The sequence below is a fragment of the Excalfactoria chinensis genome, chromosome 3, assembly GCF_039878825.1.
Source record: "Excalfactoria chinensis isolate bCotChi1 chromosome 3, bCotChi1.hap2, whole genome shotgun sequence".
In the NCBI taxonomy this organism is placed as follows: Eukaryota; Metazoa; Chordata; class Aves; order Galliformes; family Phasianidae; genus Excalfactoria; species Excalfactoria chinensis.
In genome coordinates this window covers 84,705,437-84,719,851 of record NC_092827.1, presented here as the reverse complement: position 1 = coordinate 84,719,851, position 14,415 = coordinate 84,705,437, and the positions used below count along the sequence as shown (strand labels likewise).

Below are 14,415 nucleotides of genomic sequence, written 5' to 3'. Positions count from 1 at the left end.
TGGGAGTTTGCCTGGCTGATTGCCTGCACGTGAGTATCTCTATAGAGAAGACTTGGAGGTTAACAACTGATACTGCTCAGTAGTAGTTCTCTGTCTCTATACAAATACTGCTGTAAGTAGTCATCTACTTCACTTCTGCTAAGATTGCTTTTGCTGCTGTTGTCACAATATCCAGGAGGAGCAGAGGAGCTAGAAGTACTTCTTTGGAAAGCACTTCCAGACTTCCTTTGGTTGGTTTTTTTACCTTTTTCCTTACTCAAACCCATGGCTTCTTCCACAACAACCTTTTCTGGCCCAAGTATATTTATTTTTTCCCCCTTCCAAACATCTGTACAGAATTCTTGCCAGTGCTGAAGAGAATTTGAGGATGGCTTGTTTGAAATACACTGGCTCTCACACTGACTGAAAGCAGCACCAGCCAAAGGCACAACACCTTTTGTAATTCAGACATTTATTTACAGTATAATTATCAATTATGCTGTGCTTTTGTGCTGCACACACTTCAGATGCATTTTAGTCCCCTGCAAATATTTTGGAGACCTACATGTGTGGTTATCTGTTCATTTGAATCTGTAGCTGCAGATTTCTTCAGTAAACAGCTCCTAGATGAGATTATCTGTTTGCATGGAAGTAAGAATCTTAAAGTCTATTTCTTTAGTTTTCTGTAGACAAGTTCTTGAAAGATTCTGTCCATGTAATATACGGAACTGTGCAAGCTACTGCATACAGCGAAGGAAGAATGTGGTATGTTATCTTACTTGGAAATACTGGGTCACACAATTAGAAGATATTCCATCACTCGTGTGTAAGATAGCAGAGCTGACCTTCTGCTTGCACTCTCAACAGTGGCATTTCCTGCTTTTGAATACGTTTTTGTGCAATTTAGTATTTGCTTTAGCTTCCTGTAGAACAGTTTCTCTTCTCTTTAGGGGAACTATTGAGTTGTTTCTATAAACCAGCTTTGGCACATTCTGTACATCTGAGTAATAACTTCTGGAAAAGGTGGGAGTGGAGGGGTAAGTACACAAAGGGGTGGAAGAGTCAAAAGTGTTTTGAGTAAATTCAGATAAAAGTAACAGAGAGCTTTTCACTGCCCTAAGTTAAATGCAGAGGGGCACGGCGTTGTTTGAAAGGCAGGTAATTGTTGAAATTAATTTGTCCTTCCTATTGCTATTCATTCTGAGGAGTTTTATTCTTTGAACATAATGTGGGAAACCCTTCAGAATTAGAGCTTGTAAGCACCAGTTTCTACAGCTACCCTTTCCTTGGTCTGTGGATAGTTTTGCTGCCAGCAAAGGAATGTGACGTGACCAAACCCAGACATAAAAAACTCCTTCTTAATAGAGCCCTCCCCTTCCCCAGCAAACAAGCAAGCCCCAGATTCCCAGAACATTTATTTCTAAACATGAAACATTAACAGCTTGATGAATTGAATCTTAACTTATTTTCTTTTGGTTTCTGAACTTCTTACTTCAGAAATAAGTAATATTTCTAAAGCTTTCACTTCAGTAATGAGGAATGAGTTTCTCATCCTATAATGCGTAACTCAGATCCGGGACTTCAAGAACGCGTAGTAAAACCACAGGAATTAGCTACAAACGTGGAGGATGCAAATCCTGTATGATTCAGTTTTGAAGGCAAGATAAAAGCAAGAGGGGAAGTTCTGACCATGCCACTATCAGAGATCTGTGTTTATCCAAGTCAGGAGAGAAAGGATCTCTGTTCTAGCCAACAAAAGGTAGCTGCCCTCTGTCAGCAGAGGGACTGTTGTATACTTGGTTACTCCCCAACTATTTTCTTTTGTTCCAGTCTGAACTCCTAACCAAGAAATTTGTCAATAGATTGGCAATTTTGACTGCTGTTTGGATAAAAGCATCAAATGAAGTCCACGTAGGCTCTTCCATTACAAAAAAGAAAAAGAAAAATAAATAAAAATGGTATTTCTGGGGTATTCAAGAAAACCAGCTGATCTGATGTAGTCCAATGTGTTGCTAGTTTCTAATTTAAATACCCACAGGGAAAACTGACTCTGCCATCATATGCGAAATGATGAAATGTTGGGCTTGATTTTATCATTACTTCTCAGGAGGGAGGCTTGAGGGTTATGGCTGATAGTGCCATTGCACAAAGCTCCATTCTTGGCAGATAGTAAAAAAAAAAAAAAAGAAAAAAGAAAAGAAAAGAAAAGCAAACCGAATTCCTGGAACTATTAGGAAAGGAATAGTGAACATCAAGATCCCACCATGTCGATCTATGGTTTGGCTACATCTTCATAGTTATGGTCTCCTGATCTTAAACTCCTGGAAAAGACACAGGCCTTTCTCAGAAGAGCTGTGTAACAGGAATGATCGAGGATGTAAAATGTGCTACCTAAAGAAAAGGTGACTGAATAGGTTGGGGTGGAGTGTAAAATCACAAGTGTTGTGGAGAGCATGGACAAGCATGAACACTTCCAGTGCAAGAATGAGGGTCTGTCAGGTGAAGCTGCAAGGAACAGGGTCAAAACAAGCAAGGGGAAGCTTTCTTATGAGTGGTGACAAGCCTATAAATCTTGTCATGAAGGTGTATTGTGGGTGCTGGTATTGGGGGTAAATAAGTGAGATGAAGACCTGATGAAGGTTACTATCTAAACGAATCATGTTGAGCTTGTGAGACTGCTATGCTGAGAATGGTGGGGCTGTGGGGAAGCACCCACAGCACATATACTTGCCCTACACTTGTTCTTCCCTGAGTGGCTGCTTCTGATCATTGCTGTAGGAAGAAAACAGGGTAGGAAGGACCTTTGAGCTGAACCTGAGGGACCTGAAGGCAGGCAGCTCTGAGCTGTATTCTGACCAGAGGAGCTGAATGATACCTGACTTGGCTGTAAGTGAACTACCTCAGATGGCAGGATCAGCTGGTCCTTTGGCTGCATGTCCCATCCTCTCTGTGCCACCAACTGTGCTGAGTTTTTTGCTTTCATCACTGGGTGGTTCTCCCTGCTAGCTTGTACAAAAGCATTGCTACACCACACTGCTTGCTGTGTGGGCATGCCCAAGGTCTCAGTGGTTACAGTGGTGCACCCATTATTAGAGATAATAAGAATTGAACCACAGCCTGCAAATATAAACTGCTAAATTCTCAAAAGTGGGAAAAAGGATTCCAGCATCAATTCCCACTTTGTTTCCATTTTCTATTTAATTTGTTCACAGGTCTAATTATCGTTGTTGTTATGATGATTATTATTTTAGTGTCAGATCGAATATGCTTAACTTGGAGTCTGAAAATCATTGGCTTTTTTTTTGGTCACGCATCACTGCCAGCAGTAGTAAAGCTACGCAGCCAGACCTGGTGCCGTATCAAGAATAGAATCTGGTTTATTCTCTTGTAATGGCTCTGAAGATCTGTCAGAACTGAAAATTAGTGAAGAACTATTTTTATCACTGAAGTCAGTAGTTCTGATTCAGTGTCCAATAGGGTCTGCTTTGAGCAATGAGATTTCTTTTGATATTGTCACTCTTTATCTTAACTACGCTTTAAAAAGGAATGATGTCTATTATGCAAGCAAAAATCTGACACTGCTTCCATTATAAGCTAGTGAAGAACGTTGCTAAGTATTTCTACCCAAGTAAATATTCTCGAACATTTTCATCATGTGATTCCCAGGGTGTCCAGTTGGGGGCACTGGGCAAACACAGAAACATGGCTACGGCCAGACTCAATGGGACTGATGGTAACCCTGTGCACTGCCGCGTGGGATGAAGGACAGGAATGACAAAAGGTGGAAGGACGGGAGATAGAGTTGCCACGTGGAATTTAGATTTTGTTTGTTTGTTTTTAAGATGAAGCAGGTTTAGCTTTTAAAACTTTCTGCTTCTAACAACTGTAGCATTTTGTTTCCTTATCCTATTTCTCTGGTAAAACTAACAATGACAGTGACTTTAACACTGCCTCCTTAAGAAGTAATTTCAAATTCTTGATGGGTCCAAGTAGAAAAGTTATTTTATGTTTAAATTTGTTGGCATTTGGTGTTGTTAAAAGAATACCTAGCATGAATCACTGGCTTTGCCTACCTTTGGTATTAGCATTTATTCATTTATATCAAGGGAAGAGCTATAAAAAAGTAGAACATGTTCCTTATTAGTGTGCAGGGTAAAGATGAACATACATTGAGGCCTGCATGAGCCAGTACACACACAGACTCTGTGTCTCAAACAAGACCAAAGGAGAAGATAGAACATATTATTTAGTTCAAGGGATATTAATGATTCCATTAGCAATATGTCACAGCGATCAGATGCTTGTGCAATTAGATGATTTCTAATGAAGTCATTTAAAGAAAAGATTGTAAGATATCATCTCAGGAATCCATAAGTCTAATTTTGTTGATAAGGTTTTCTAAGATGAGGCAGGTAGATGATATAAAGATGTATGAAACTGGAAGTGAATCGAGCTTTCCAAAATAACATTTGGTAAAGGGTTTAGGAAAATGCATGAGAGAGCATATATGTGGGGGAGGGAATATACACGTTGGGACTGTGCATCTTTAAATAGATGTACCAATAAGAATAAGCATTCCATGTTTCCTGGTTTGTAGAAGCTTGCATCTCCATTCTAACTGATATTTTTAACTAGATTTTGTAATAGTGCAGTGGATTTCTTGGTTCCTTGGGCTCCTGGCCTTCTATTTCATCTCTGTCGTACAAGCTAGCATTGCTTGCTAAGGACTGAAGCCAAAAGTTTTGTCTACACCACCAGCTATCAAAACACAGGGACTTCTGTCTGAGTGCAGATAGTTTTGGAAAGGCAGGATAGAACATTTTGTTCATCTTCCCTCGTGCTTCTCCACACATGTGTCTGCACACACAAAAACACACAGAAACAAACCAAAGCCCTGATTGTACTGTGCTTCTTTAGTCCTCCACATAACCACAGAGAGCAATCCGTAAATGTTAAAACTTCACAAAGCAGTATTAATCCCCTTAGGTAGCTGGAAAGCTGAAATAACTATCAGCTGGTTGGTTGTAAGATTTGGAGGGACTCAGAGGTTCTAACTTCCCATTCCTTAATCTAAGTTTAGACCAAGAATGAGAAATTTGCTGGAATCTGGTATGATGCTTACGTTTGAAAACCTATAAAACATGTTGGTTTTCTTTTAATATCTTGACATTGTCATAAGCAAATGAAATTGCTCCTGGAAGTTAAGAATGAATTAAATGACACATAAGTAAATATATATTATTTTTTTATTAAAGTATCAAAACAAACTTGAAAATAGAAAACAAACTGCTTTTAAAGCATTTTAAAGGTTCTCCTGAATAACGTGTACTTTAGAAAACTCATGCAACATACTGCTCCTGTCTAGCTGTTCAAACACTCTTTCATGGGCATAGTCAAATCAACTTGAGTACCATCACTTCTCCAGCAGCGTGCAGGAGCACGCGTGCACACACACACACATACTCACAATAGAAAGCAGCTGTGACTCCACATACAAAGAAATAAAAATAATTATCTTCTGACAATAGTAGTGGTACCCTATTAACATCTAGCATGCTAAATACATAACATCAAGCAACAAAAGCATGACGCCGGCGTCATTAGTAATATGGTTATAAGCAACCATACAGATTCCCTAAAGGAGAGACATCAATTGTGTCATTATATTCTAGTCTCTGATGGAACACTTTATAACAGCATAGGAGACAAACTCTTTCGTCTGCTGGTATCTGATGTGCTAAAGGCAAAGCCAAAGAGCATGATACCATCATGAGGCCTCAGTTATGTAATCCCATACTACAGAAGTCAGACATCAATGAATACTATTTGACAAATTTACTGAGAACATACTTCATGTTTATCCACCATGTGACGAACGACCGGCCCAGTTCCCCATGAAACTTTCCCCTGAGCCACTGAAGTTGCTGCAGAGGCTCCAGACTCTGCCTGCAGGGCATTAATAAGAATCTCACTGAAGTCAAAGGCAGCTCCTTCCAACATACAGAAAAAAACAGATTCTCAGGACAGGACCAGACCTAGTGTGATGTCTTTTTAATACATTCATTTTCAGATATATGAAGTACATAGCTTTTAAACATGATATAGGACATTACAATATATCCAGATCTCAGGAAAATGTACTAAGAAGTTCTGTTGCAGAATATAAAGAGCATATAAGGATCAGGAGTGATATCTGATACATTCAGCCAGGACTTGTAAAGGAAGAAGCTTTTGGCTGAGGTATCTTTAAGTTTAGCCTTTAGAATAAAACCACAAATTCCACAGTGCATAACTGGTGTAAAATATTATGTACTGTAAGCTCCATTTAAATTGTGACGTTGAACAGCTAGACACCATTGATCAAGGTACAGAATTTTGAGAGGTATATTCTGTGCACCCAAGCATTCAAGATACTCAAGTGCCTCATCTGCGGAGATGACGAAGGTTAAGTGGTGTCTCCTGCAACTCGTGGTTTAGGAATATATAATATTAAACACCAAGAGATGAAAGTAAAAAGACAGCACAACACTTGTGTTTTCAGTTTTATCTTGCTTGCAGTATTTATTAACTTTACTCGTTATGATATTAGTGATAAATAAGGATATTTTCTTTTACAAAAAATTGTAAGGATATATTTTGTAGGATTAAACAATCTGAGAATTTCACAGAAACATCAGAATTTAAACACTCGTAGCTCCAACTGTATTGTCCAGCAGCTCTTCTACCAGTTCAGAAACGTCTAAGGTTAGTATTTCATAAAAAATGAGAACAATTATTCACTACATCAGAACTCTTGTCTCCTTCAGATTCTAAGTAACACTTTCGATTGACTGTAGGTACCACCCAAACATAAAATAAAAGTAGCTGCAATCATAACTTTCCCCTCCGAATCATCAGGCAAAAGGGAGCAATCCTGACAAGGATGGAAAAAGCTTTGTCTGCATCTTACTCCTGACAGCCATCTGTATAACCAGATCACTACAGGCCACGGAACCTTTTCTGTCAGTGAGGGTTAAGGCTTGTAGGATTAGATCCCAGATGATTTTGTTTTGTTTTTTAAACTTGTCATGATTCACGAACCTGGGATTCAGTCCTGCAGTTCTTTGCTTGGACAAAACCGTATCAAAATCCCTTCATAGTTACTTCCTTCTTTCCAGTGGGTCCAATTCACCCAGTTGCCAAGTGATGGTACAAAACGCTCTCCTGAATGCAAGGAAACACTGTACTTCCCAAAGGATAATAGGTGGGGTTCCAGCTCCTAAAATACCAACTTAGCTACACGGATATTTTGCAAGAAACCTTTCTTTGTCACACATACTAGGACTTGTCAAATTCAGTCTCTGAGATGAGTCATAGAAAAAAAAAAACCACACAAGTGTTGTGAAAAAGTTACAAAGCTTAATTGGAACTAAAGGCTTTTTGTGTGTTGGTGTGTGTTAGGTTAGAATGCAAAATTACGTATCAGTACATTCTGCCAGAAACCATCCTCCTGGAAACTACAAAACTTTAAAAATACTCTGTCTGCTTTCCTTGACAGCCACAAGGAAAAGTAGTGTCCATCCAGCACAGCTGTATGTACCATGTGCATCATCGTCATAGTGTTCTAGCACAAACGTCGTGAGTGCAGATACTGTATACTAGCAGAGAGCTAAATCTTCTGAAGCTGTTGTTTGTAGCTCCTAGGAACAGCATGTATGACAGGTGCAAAACCTATTATGAGGCAGAAGGCTCTTCAGTTTGACCGTGACCATATCTTCCGAGGGAAAGAATCTCTGACAAGCCAAAAATGATTCTTTCTGCTTAAGAAAGCGATCTGCCCTTCCTAAACGCTCTTTACTAATAGAATCCTACACATAAGTCACATCCTCTGTGGATTCTGTTGCTGTTAAAACATACTATAAATACTTCCACATTTGCCATATCACTTAACCTTGTAATGTTCCTTCTTTGATCTGTTGAATAAAAAGATTCCTTTCATCTTCAGGTGTCCTTCCATTTTGTGCCCGAACTATACAGGTGGGCCTGTGAAGATTTAGCATGTATATCAAATGCTGCTTCTCATTCTTTAGCTCTTCAATCTGGGCTTTTAATTCCGCATTGATAGTTTCCAGCTTTTCTGATTCCTAGTCAAAAGGTACAGACACAACTATTAGAGAGCGCATTTAAAGTAGTTAATTGCAGTATTTATCTAATAGTTGCAGTTTTTCATTGGTGGAAAAGCATATGATTAGAAGTTACATGCTCTTAGCATCCCATAATGGTGAAACTATACATCCTCCAGCTGATAATAGTCTTGGGAACAGACTGACAGTTGCTTTCTTTGGCCTTTACAGAACTGTAACAAACACTGAAAAGCCAAATTCAGATTTATATTCACTTACAATGGCAGGCATCCAAAGTAATGTTTCTATCTTTTATAAGATTATTCTGAGCTTTTTGGGTCAACTATTGACCCGAAATTATTTATGCCACATACTGACTCCCCAGTACACCATATCACGTATCTGTAAATTTATGTTAAGCCATCTAAGTAAGAACGTAGCTCTCTATCAGAGCCCCTAGATACAGAAACAAACACAGGCCTGATGCTGCTGTAAAGTAGTTTTAAATGGTAGCAGATAGGGTGAAGAAATGTCATCTCATTCATGGTATGATGACAGACAACTATATATATAAAATACATATATATATATTAAATAAAAAATTATATATATATATACATATATATAAAATCTAAAGCCAGACACTTACTTTCTGCAAACATTCTGTTTTTTCCTTCTTTTTGTTTCGGCACTTTGCAGCAGCAATTTTGTTCCTTTCCCTTCTTCGTTTTTTTCTTTCATCCTCTTCAGGAGAAAACTATCCCATAAAAACAGATGCACACAATCCATAAGTTGTTGGAAACACTCTGCCTATATTTTAATAACTCTGACATATTTAAAAGCAACACAGTGCTGTTAGTGCTGACATCATGAGTTACATAAGGATGTGATCTGACCTTGCTGGCAGTACTGTAAAATGGTAGTAACTACATTCAAATTGTCAATAAAACCTGGCTGGAGTTTGGATGGATATGATGGCTCACTGTAAATCAATGTCACCCCCCAAAATTGCTGAGTGTCTTCCTAGGCTGGATACCAAAGAGGGGGTGCCGGGCTCAGACCCAGGTGTTGCCATTTCCCTAACTCTATCTGCTTCTTCATTTTATAATGCCATGTTTTCCATTGAGATTATTAGCTATCTTAAATTAAAAGCCTAGTGCTTAGGATGTAGCATGGGAAGGACAACTGCTGTGACTTATTCCAAGTTCAGCCACACGTAGGCAGAGAAACCAGATTTAGCGCTTACTCTAATCACTGTCAAACACTGTCCTTAGTTCATAATTAAAAATAAAACCTGAACTTACAGACTTCAGTGGAAATTAGAAATACTGTAGGAATTTCCTAGAAGCGAATAACAGAAAACCAAGCAACAGGCTTAAAAGGATCAAATAAGCTAACATGTTTAGATGGTGGAGAGGGTTGTTTGTATTTGACATAATTAGTGCTCTTCTGGTTCAAGCTGCTTAGAGAACTGACCATTCACCCCGAAATGCTGGGCAGTGCCATACCTCTGTTTTCATGATCGATGTTTCCATCGGCCTTTCGGACACTGTCACTGTATCCAAAGTAGAAGACATCCTGTGGGACTGACGTTTGTTTTGGATGGCGAATCTAAGTTCCTCTTTCACCAGTGGGGTTAAATTTGTGAAATCATCAAACCCCAGTGACCCTGCGGGGGACAAAGTGGGAACAATTGCGGAGGCGCTGACTTCTAATGCAGACACCTGGCCGGTGTGTTGGACCATCATTTTGCTGAAAAGCAAAAAGAGACAGGAATAGCCTTTCAACAGCTGTAGAGGGGCAAATAATATCTCCTAGAGGTAGATTTCGTACTGTGAAATAATATATTTCTTGCACTGCTTCAGCCCACATTCCCTGTGTACCTCCATCTCTCATGAGGAACAGTTCAGAATTTGATCACTAGTAAAAACTTTCACATCAGGCTCACTGCAAGGCAGCTTTTAAAACAATAACCAAAAACAGTAACCAAAGAAATATGATTATTGTTTAAAACCCAGAGGTATCTCCATCTTCACAGCTACCCCACCACAAAATCACAGCTTGAAATGGACGGAGAACGACTTCATCTCAGCTACACTTCAGTAAAGATTAAAGAGTTCTAGAGAAGCTGAATTTTGCTAACCAAGACAGGATCAGCTACAAAATGCTCACCACATTCAGCTTTACAAACAGACAGAAAAATGTGTCTCATTATAAACAACAGTTCACAATCAGAGCTGTCAGAAAGGTGGAAATCTACTCATGCTCTGGAGCTTTGAGGCACAAACTGGGATAGAGGGAAGGAGTAATAATGCCGATTCCTCCCTTTACGCTCGTAAAATGCGAAACTGTCCTCACGTGCCCTCAACAACAAGTTTTTAATTCTTCAGTGTTTATGGTCAGATCTCCTGCAGATATAAAGCTGTGTAACCAAAGAGACTTTGGCTGAGACTTCGGTTAATGGGGCACCCACAGAGGAACTTCATTTCTAGCAGTTTTCCCACAGAAAGAAACCGATCTAGCAGTGGTCTCTGCTTTCCCCTTTTTAGTCATCCTCAGTTTTTTAGCCAATTTTGGAAGAGGTGCCCTACATGTGTACCGCTTAGTGAAAACTGGTAACCCCGCTAAGGGAGAAATGCACAAAACTCAGCAGTCAGACAGCCAAACACTGTGGGCAACCCAGCATCAACCATCCATGGCTCAGCAGAGGCAAAATAAGAAGTCTGGAAGAAAGCTGAGCATTTTGTGTGGCCGGCCCACAGGACAAGAGGTGCAAATCCATGGGAAAATAGATTGTATTACCTCCTCTAATCATAAAGCAAATTTTGTGCAATGGATTTTGCTGTATTGCTTTTCCTGCTTTCCTTATTGTGGAGGTTTTTGAGATTTTTGTTTTCTTGGATTCCTTTGGTAACGACACGACATGTAATCTATTCCTGTTTAGAGTTGTAAGAATGATAGCGAAGTCATTGTAATTAATGTAGTGCAGGCAAGCAAATAGTTGCCTTGGGACAGCAGCGTGGGTAAGTTAAATTTCCATGTGGACAACCCCAAATTGTGCAGTTCCCTGTTTGCTACTACTGTGACATGGCAAGAAGAGGTTGGGGTCACGTGCCTTGACAAGAAGATAGATTTCGCTCAGAGATATCTAAAAATATACTGTAAATCCGCATCGGTGCAAATTGGAGTAGAACCCAGCTCCTCACTAAGCGAGGTAAACACAAAAATCCAAGGGCAGTGAACTGCCAGAGGGCAGAAAACCACTTGTCCAGCTGCAGAGGTTTCCTCAATTTGAGTCTCAATGACCACAAAAGAGCCAAAGATTTCCCACATCCCAGGGGTGAAATGCTGAAACCACTGAAATCAAAAGGAGTTTTGCTGTTGACCTCAGTGGGGCCAGGACTTCACCCTCGGTTGTTAAATATGAGGAAATAATTAGGAACAATTTGTTATTCAGAAAGACCTTGGGAAATTTATGTAATTCTCTTCAGAAAGCCCCTGCTCATGAGTCACATTTAAAGTACTGATACAGTTTAATACTATAATCTCAGAAAGCCAGCAGTTACTTTTTTCCCCCCAAGTCAGAAAGGCCCTGTGATTTCCAGCCGAACTCCTGGCATTATTTAGCATTTCCCAACACTCAGCCGTTCAGCTCACTGAGGCAGCCTGACTCCAGTGACACCGAGTCCCCACTGTTCGCACAGTTTGGAGCTGTGCTCCCTGACTGTCGGTCTGCTCCTCTCCTGCTGCTGCCTTCATTCAAAACACTTTATTCTGTATAACTCAATCAAACCAGGAGTCTTCAATTAACAATAAAACCATTTCTCCAGCAAACGGAATAATTAATTGCACCAAGCATTTCTCAGAATAGGCCGGGGGGGGGGGGGGGGAGGGTTATTCATTTATATTTCAGTTTAGGTCAACTTTAATTAAAGTCAGCACCAGAGGAAACCAAGAATGCCCGTGTTTTAGTAACATGCCTGAGAGTTGCACTTACCTACCAGGCAGTGCTATTCCTACAAGAGCTAAGTGCACCACGACCCTCAGTGCAACCCTACTGTAATGTCCTCAGTATCTATTGATCCATCTTTGGTTTATAAAAACAGGGAAGGGAGGCTGCCACTGGAATGGAAGCCCAGAAAGAGGAGTGCCCTTGCCTGCATGAATCATTGACCTCCCAGGCACCCTGACAGCGTCTCCCTTTACCCATACTTTGGGGTGCGGGCCCTGCCAGAGGCCAGGCAGGTTGGAGGGGTCCTGCCCCCAGCCCACTACAGCTGGCAGGGCTCCTTGCCCCAGGCTGACTCTCCAGCGGAGCAGGGGCCGGTACATGGCATGGCAGGATTCCTTCCAGTGCACGGCTTTGGTGGTCGGGAGTGACAGGGATGTCAAAAATAATTAGCTTGTGTTGAATCCAGTAGTAAGCCAAACGGATTGGTGTTCCATAACCAAAGGTAGATGTTTTCCAATTTCTGAGGAGCAGATCTACTTTTAGAAATGCGTTATGAGGATGGAGATTAGATTTTCCAAATAAACATAAACCGCAACAGCTTGCCCTTTCTTCTCCCAACTTCTGCACGAATTGTTCCTCTGTCTGTTAGCTTTCAAGAGTGGCATGCCGCTCTTCTCTAGGTCTGCATAGCAATAGGGATATCTAGCCTCAAACTGCAGTTACATTTGGGCTTCCTGATCCTATCTGTTTACTTCATTAGACCGTGCACATGGATGGCAGCTCCGGTCTATTTTGAGGACTTCTGAAGTTACTGGAACTGAAGGTGTCGAACATTTCACAGACCTGGCCCATAAAGGCACAGCTTGCTCCCGCTGTGAGCTCCAGCTTCTTTACTTTATTCTTAGTTTGGCAATTCCTCGGGGAACAACTCTGCTATTGCTGGTACCTTCAGCTTCAGGTAGATTCAATCAAGTTTGCTCCCACCACTGTGCTTTGTTTGTTCTTTTCTCAGTGGCTCTTTCCATCCTCACCAAATCTACACATCTCTGCTGTTCTTTTAGCTTCGGTACGCGATTCCTAACCGTGCGCTTCTGTTAGTTATGCGTATTCCCGAACGGCTGCTTGGAGTCTTTCCCCTCAGCTGCTGCCGGCTGACCTCTCGGTTTTGCTTCTTCACATGAATTCCTTCTCCTCTGGTGCTGATGCAACAAACGCCGATAACCACTGAGGTTAATCTTAAACAGCATTAAGGGCAATTACAGTTCACAACCTCCGTGCACGCCGGTTGACCTTAAGCTTTCTGACATCCCACATCACTCCCGAACCACTTTCCGCCGGCATCCGACTGCTCAAAAGCCAAAAGAACCCATTTCGAACGGGAAGCTACTTCTCTCTAACAAGTTTTCTGTCGAGCCACGCCTGCCTCGCTTAGGCAAGACTTTAGCAGCCGGACTCCGTGTCGGACATCGGCACAGAGAAAGAACCGATGAGTCCCTAGCGCTTTTCCTCCCGGCGGTGCGGGCTGCCCGGCGCCCCGCAGCCGCTCCCCGGCGCCCCGTTGGCGGTCGGAGCGGCAGTCGGAGCGGCAGCGCGGGCGGCCACGGCCGGCATCCCCCCGGCCCCCCGGCGCCGAGCCCCGCGCTGCCCGCCCCCGCGAGGCGCCGAGCGGCACGGCCGGCCCGGGGCAGCCGCGGTTCCGCCCGGGACTCCGCTCCCGCCGCCGGCCGAGCGCCGCGGGCACCCCGGGAGCGGGCTCCTCCGGTTTGCCGGCTCGTCCCTCTCCCCGGAGCCGTCCCGCGGTTCCTACCTTCAGTCCGCCGCCGGCCGGCCGGGGCTGCTCGCCGGCCCCGCCGCGCCCGCTCTTTCTCCCGTGCCCGCTCCGCCGGCGGGAGAGCAGCGCCCGCTCGCGCTCCCCGCGCCTCTGCCTCTCGCCGCGGTTGCATCACCCCCCTTATATAGCCGAGCGGGTAGAGCTGGTATTTACTCTGGCGGCGAGTCCCGGGCTGATGTCATGCTATTAATAGCTCCCGGAGGGCGGGCGGCCGGGCGGGGGGGCAGCGGGGCCCGAGGCGGTGATGCAAGGCTTTCCCGCCGCACGGAGGCGGGGCGGCGCGGCCTCGCGCTCCATAACAGGAGCGCACCGAGCCGGGCCGTGCCGAGCCGGGCCGCCGGGACCCCGCGGGACCCCCTCCCCCAAACGGCGGAGCGCCCCGTGCCGGCAGCGACCCGCGGGAGGGCAGCGCCCGGCACCCGGCACGGGGCCGTCCTCCCCCGGCGCTTTATTTCCCCTTCCCTTTTTTGTTTTTCTTTCTTCTTTTCAACAGACTTCAGGGGGCGTCCCGACTTCTTAGGCGTGCGGGACGCCGTGCTGCTTTATCATAA

The 14,415-nt window shown here is 43.0% G+C and overlaps 1 protein-coding gene across 2 annotated transcripts; it reads right to left on the bottom strand.

Annotated features, from left to right (window-relative positions):
• Positions 1 to 5,304: 5,304 nt before the first annotated feature.
• On the bottom strand, positions 5,305 to 14,147 carry ATF3 (activating transcription factor 3). Of its 2 annotated transcripts, none has more exons than XM_072332458.1 (4): positions 13,841 to 14,147; positions 9,590 to 9,750; positions 8,731 to 8,838; positions 5,305 to 8,102 (listed from the first exon to the last, which is right to left on the bottom strand). In XM_072332458.1, the coding sequence occupies exons 1-4, from the start codon at positions 13,974 to 13,976 to the stop codon at positions 7,905 to 7,907; spliced, it is 603 nt and encodes a 200-aa protein (XP_072188559.1). In that variant the 5' UTR covers positions 13,977 to 14,147; the 3' UTR covers positions 5,305 to 7,904. The 2 variants fall into 2 exon arrangements, with proteins under 2 accessions (XP_072188559.1, XP_072188561.1); XM_072332460.1 differs by having other exon boundaries at positions 9,590 to 9,833; positions 13,841 to 13,964.
• Positions 14,148 to 14,415: the final 268 nt, after the last annotated feature.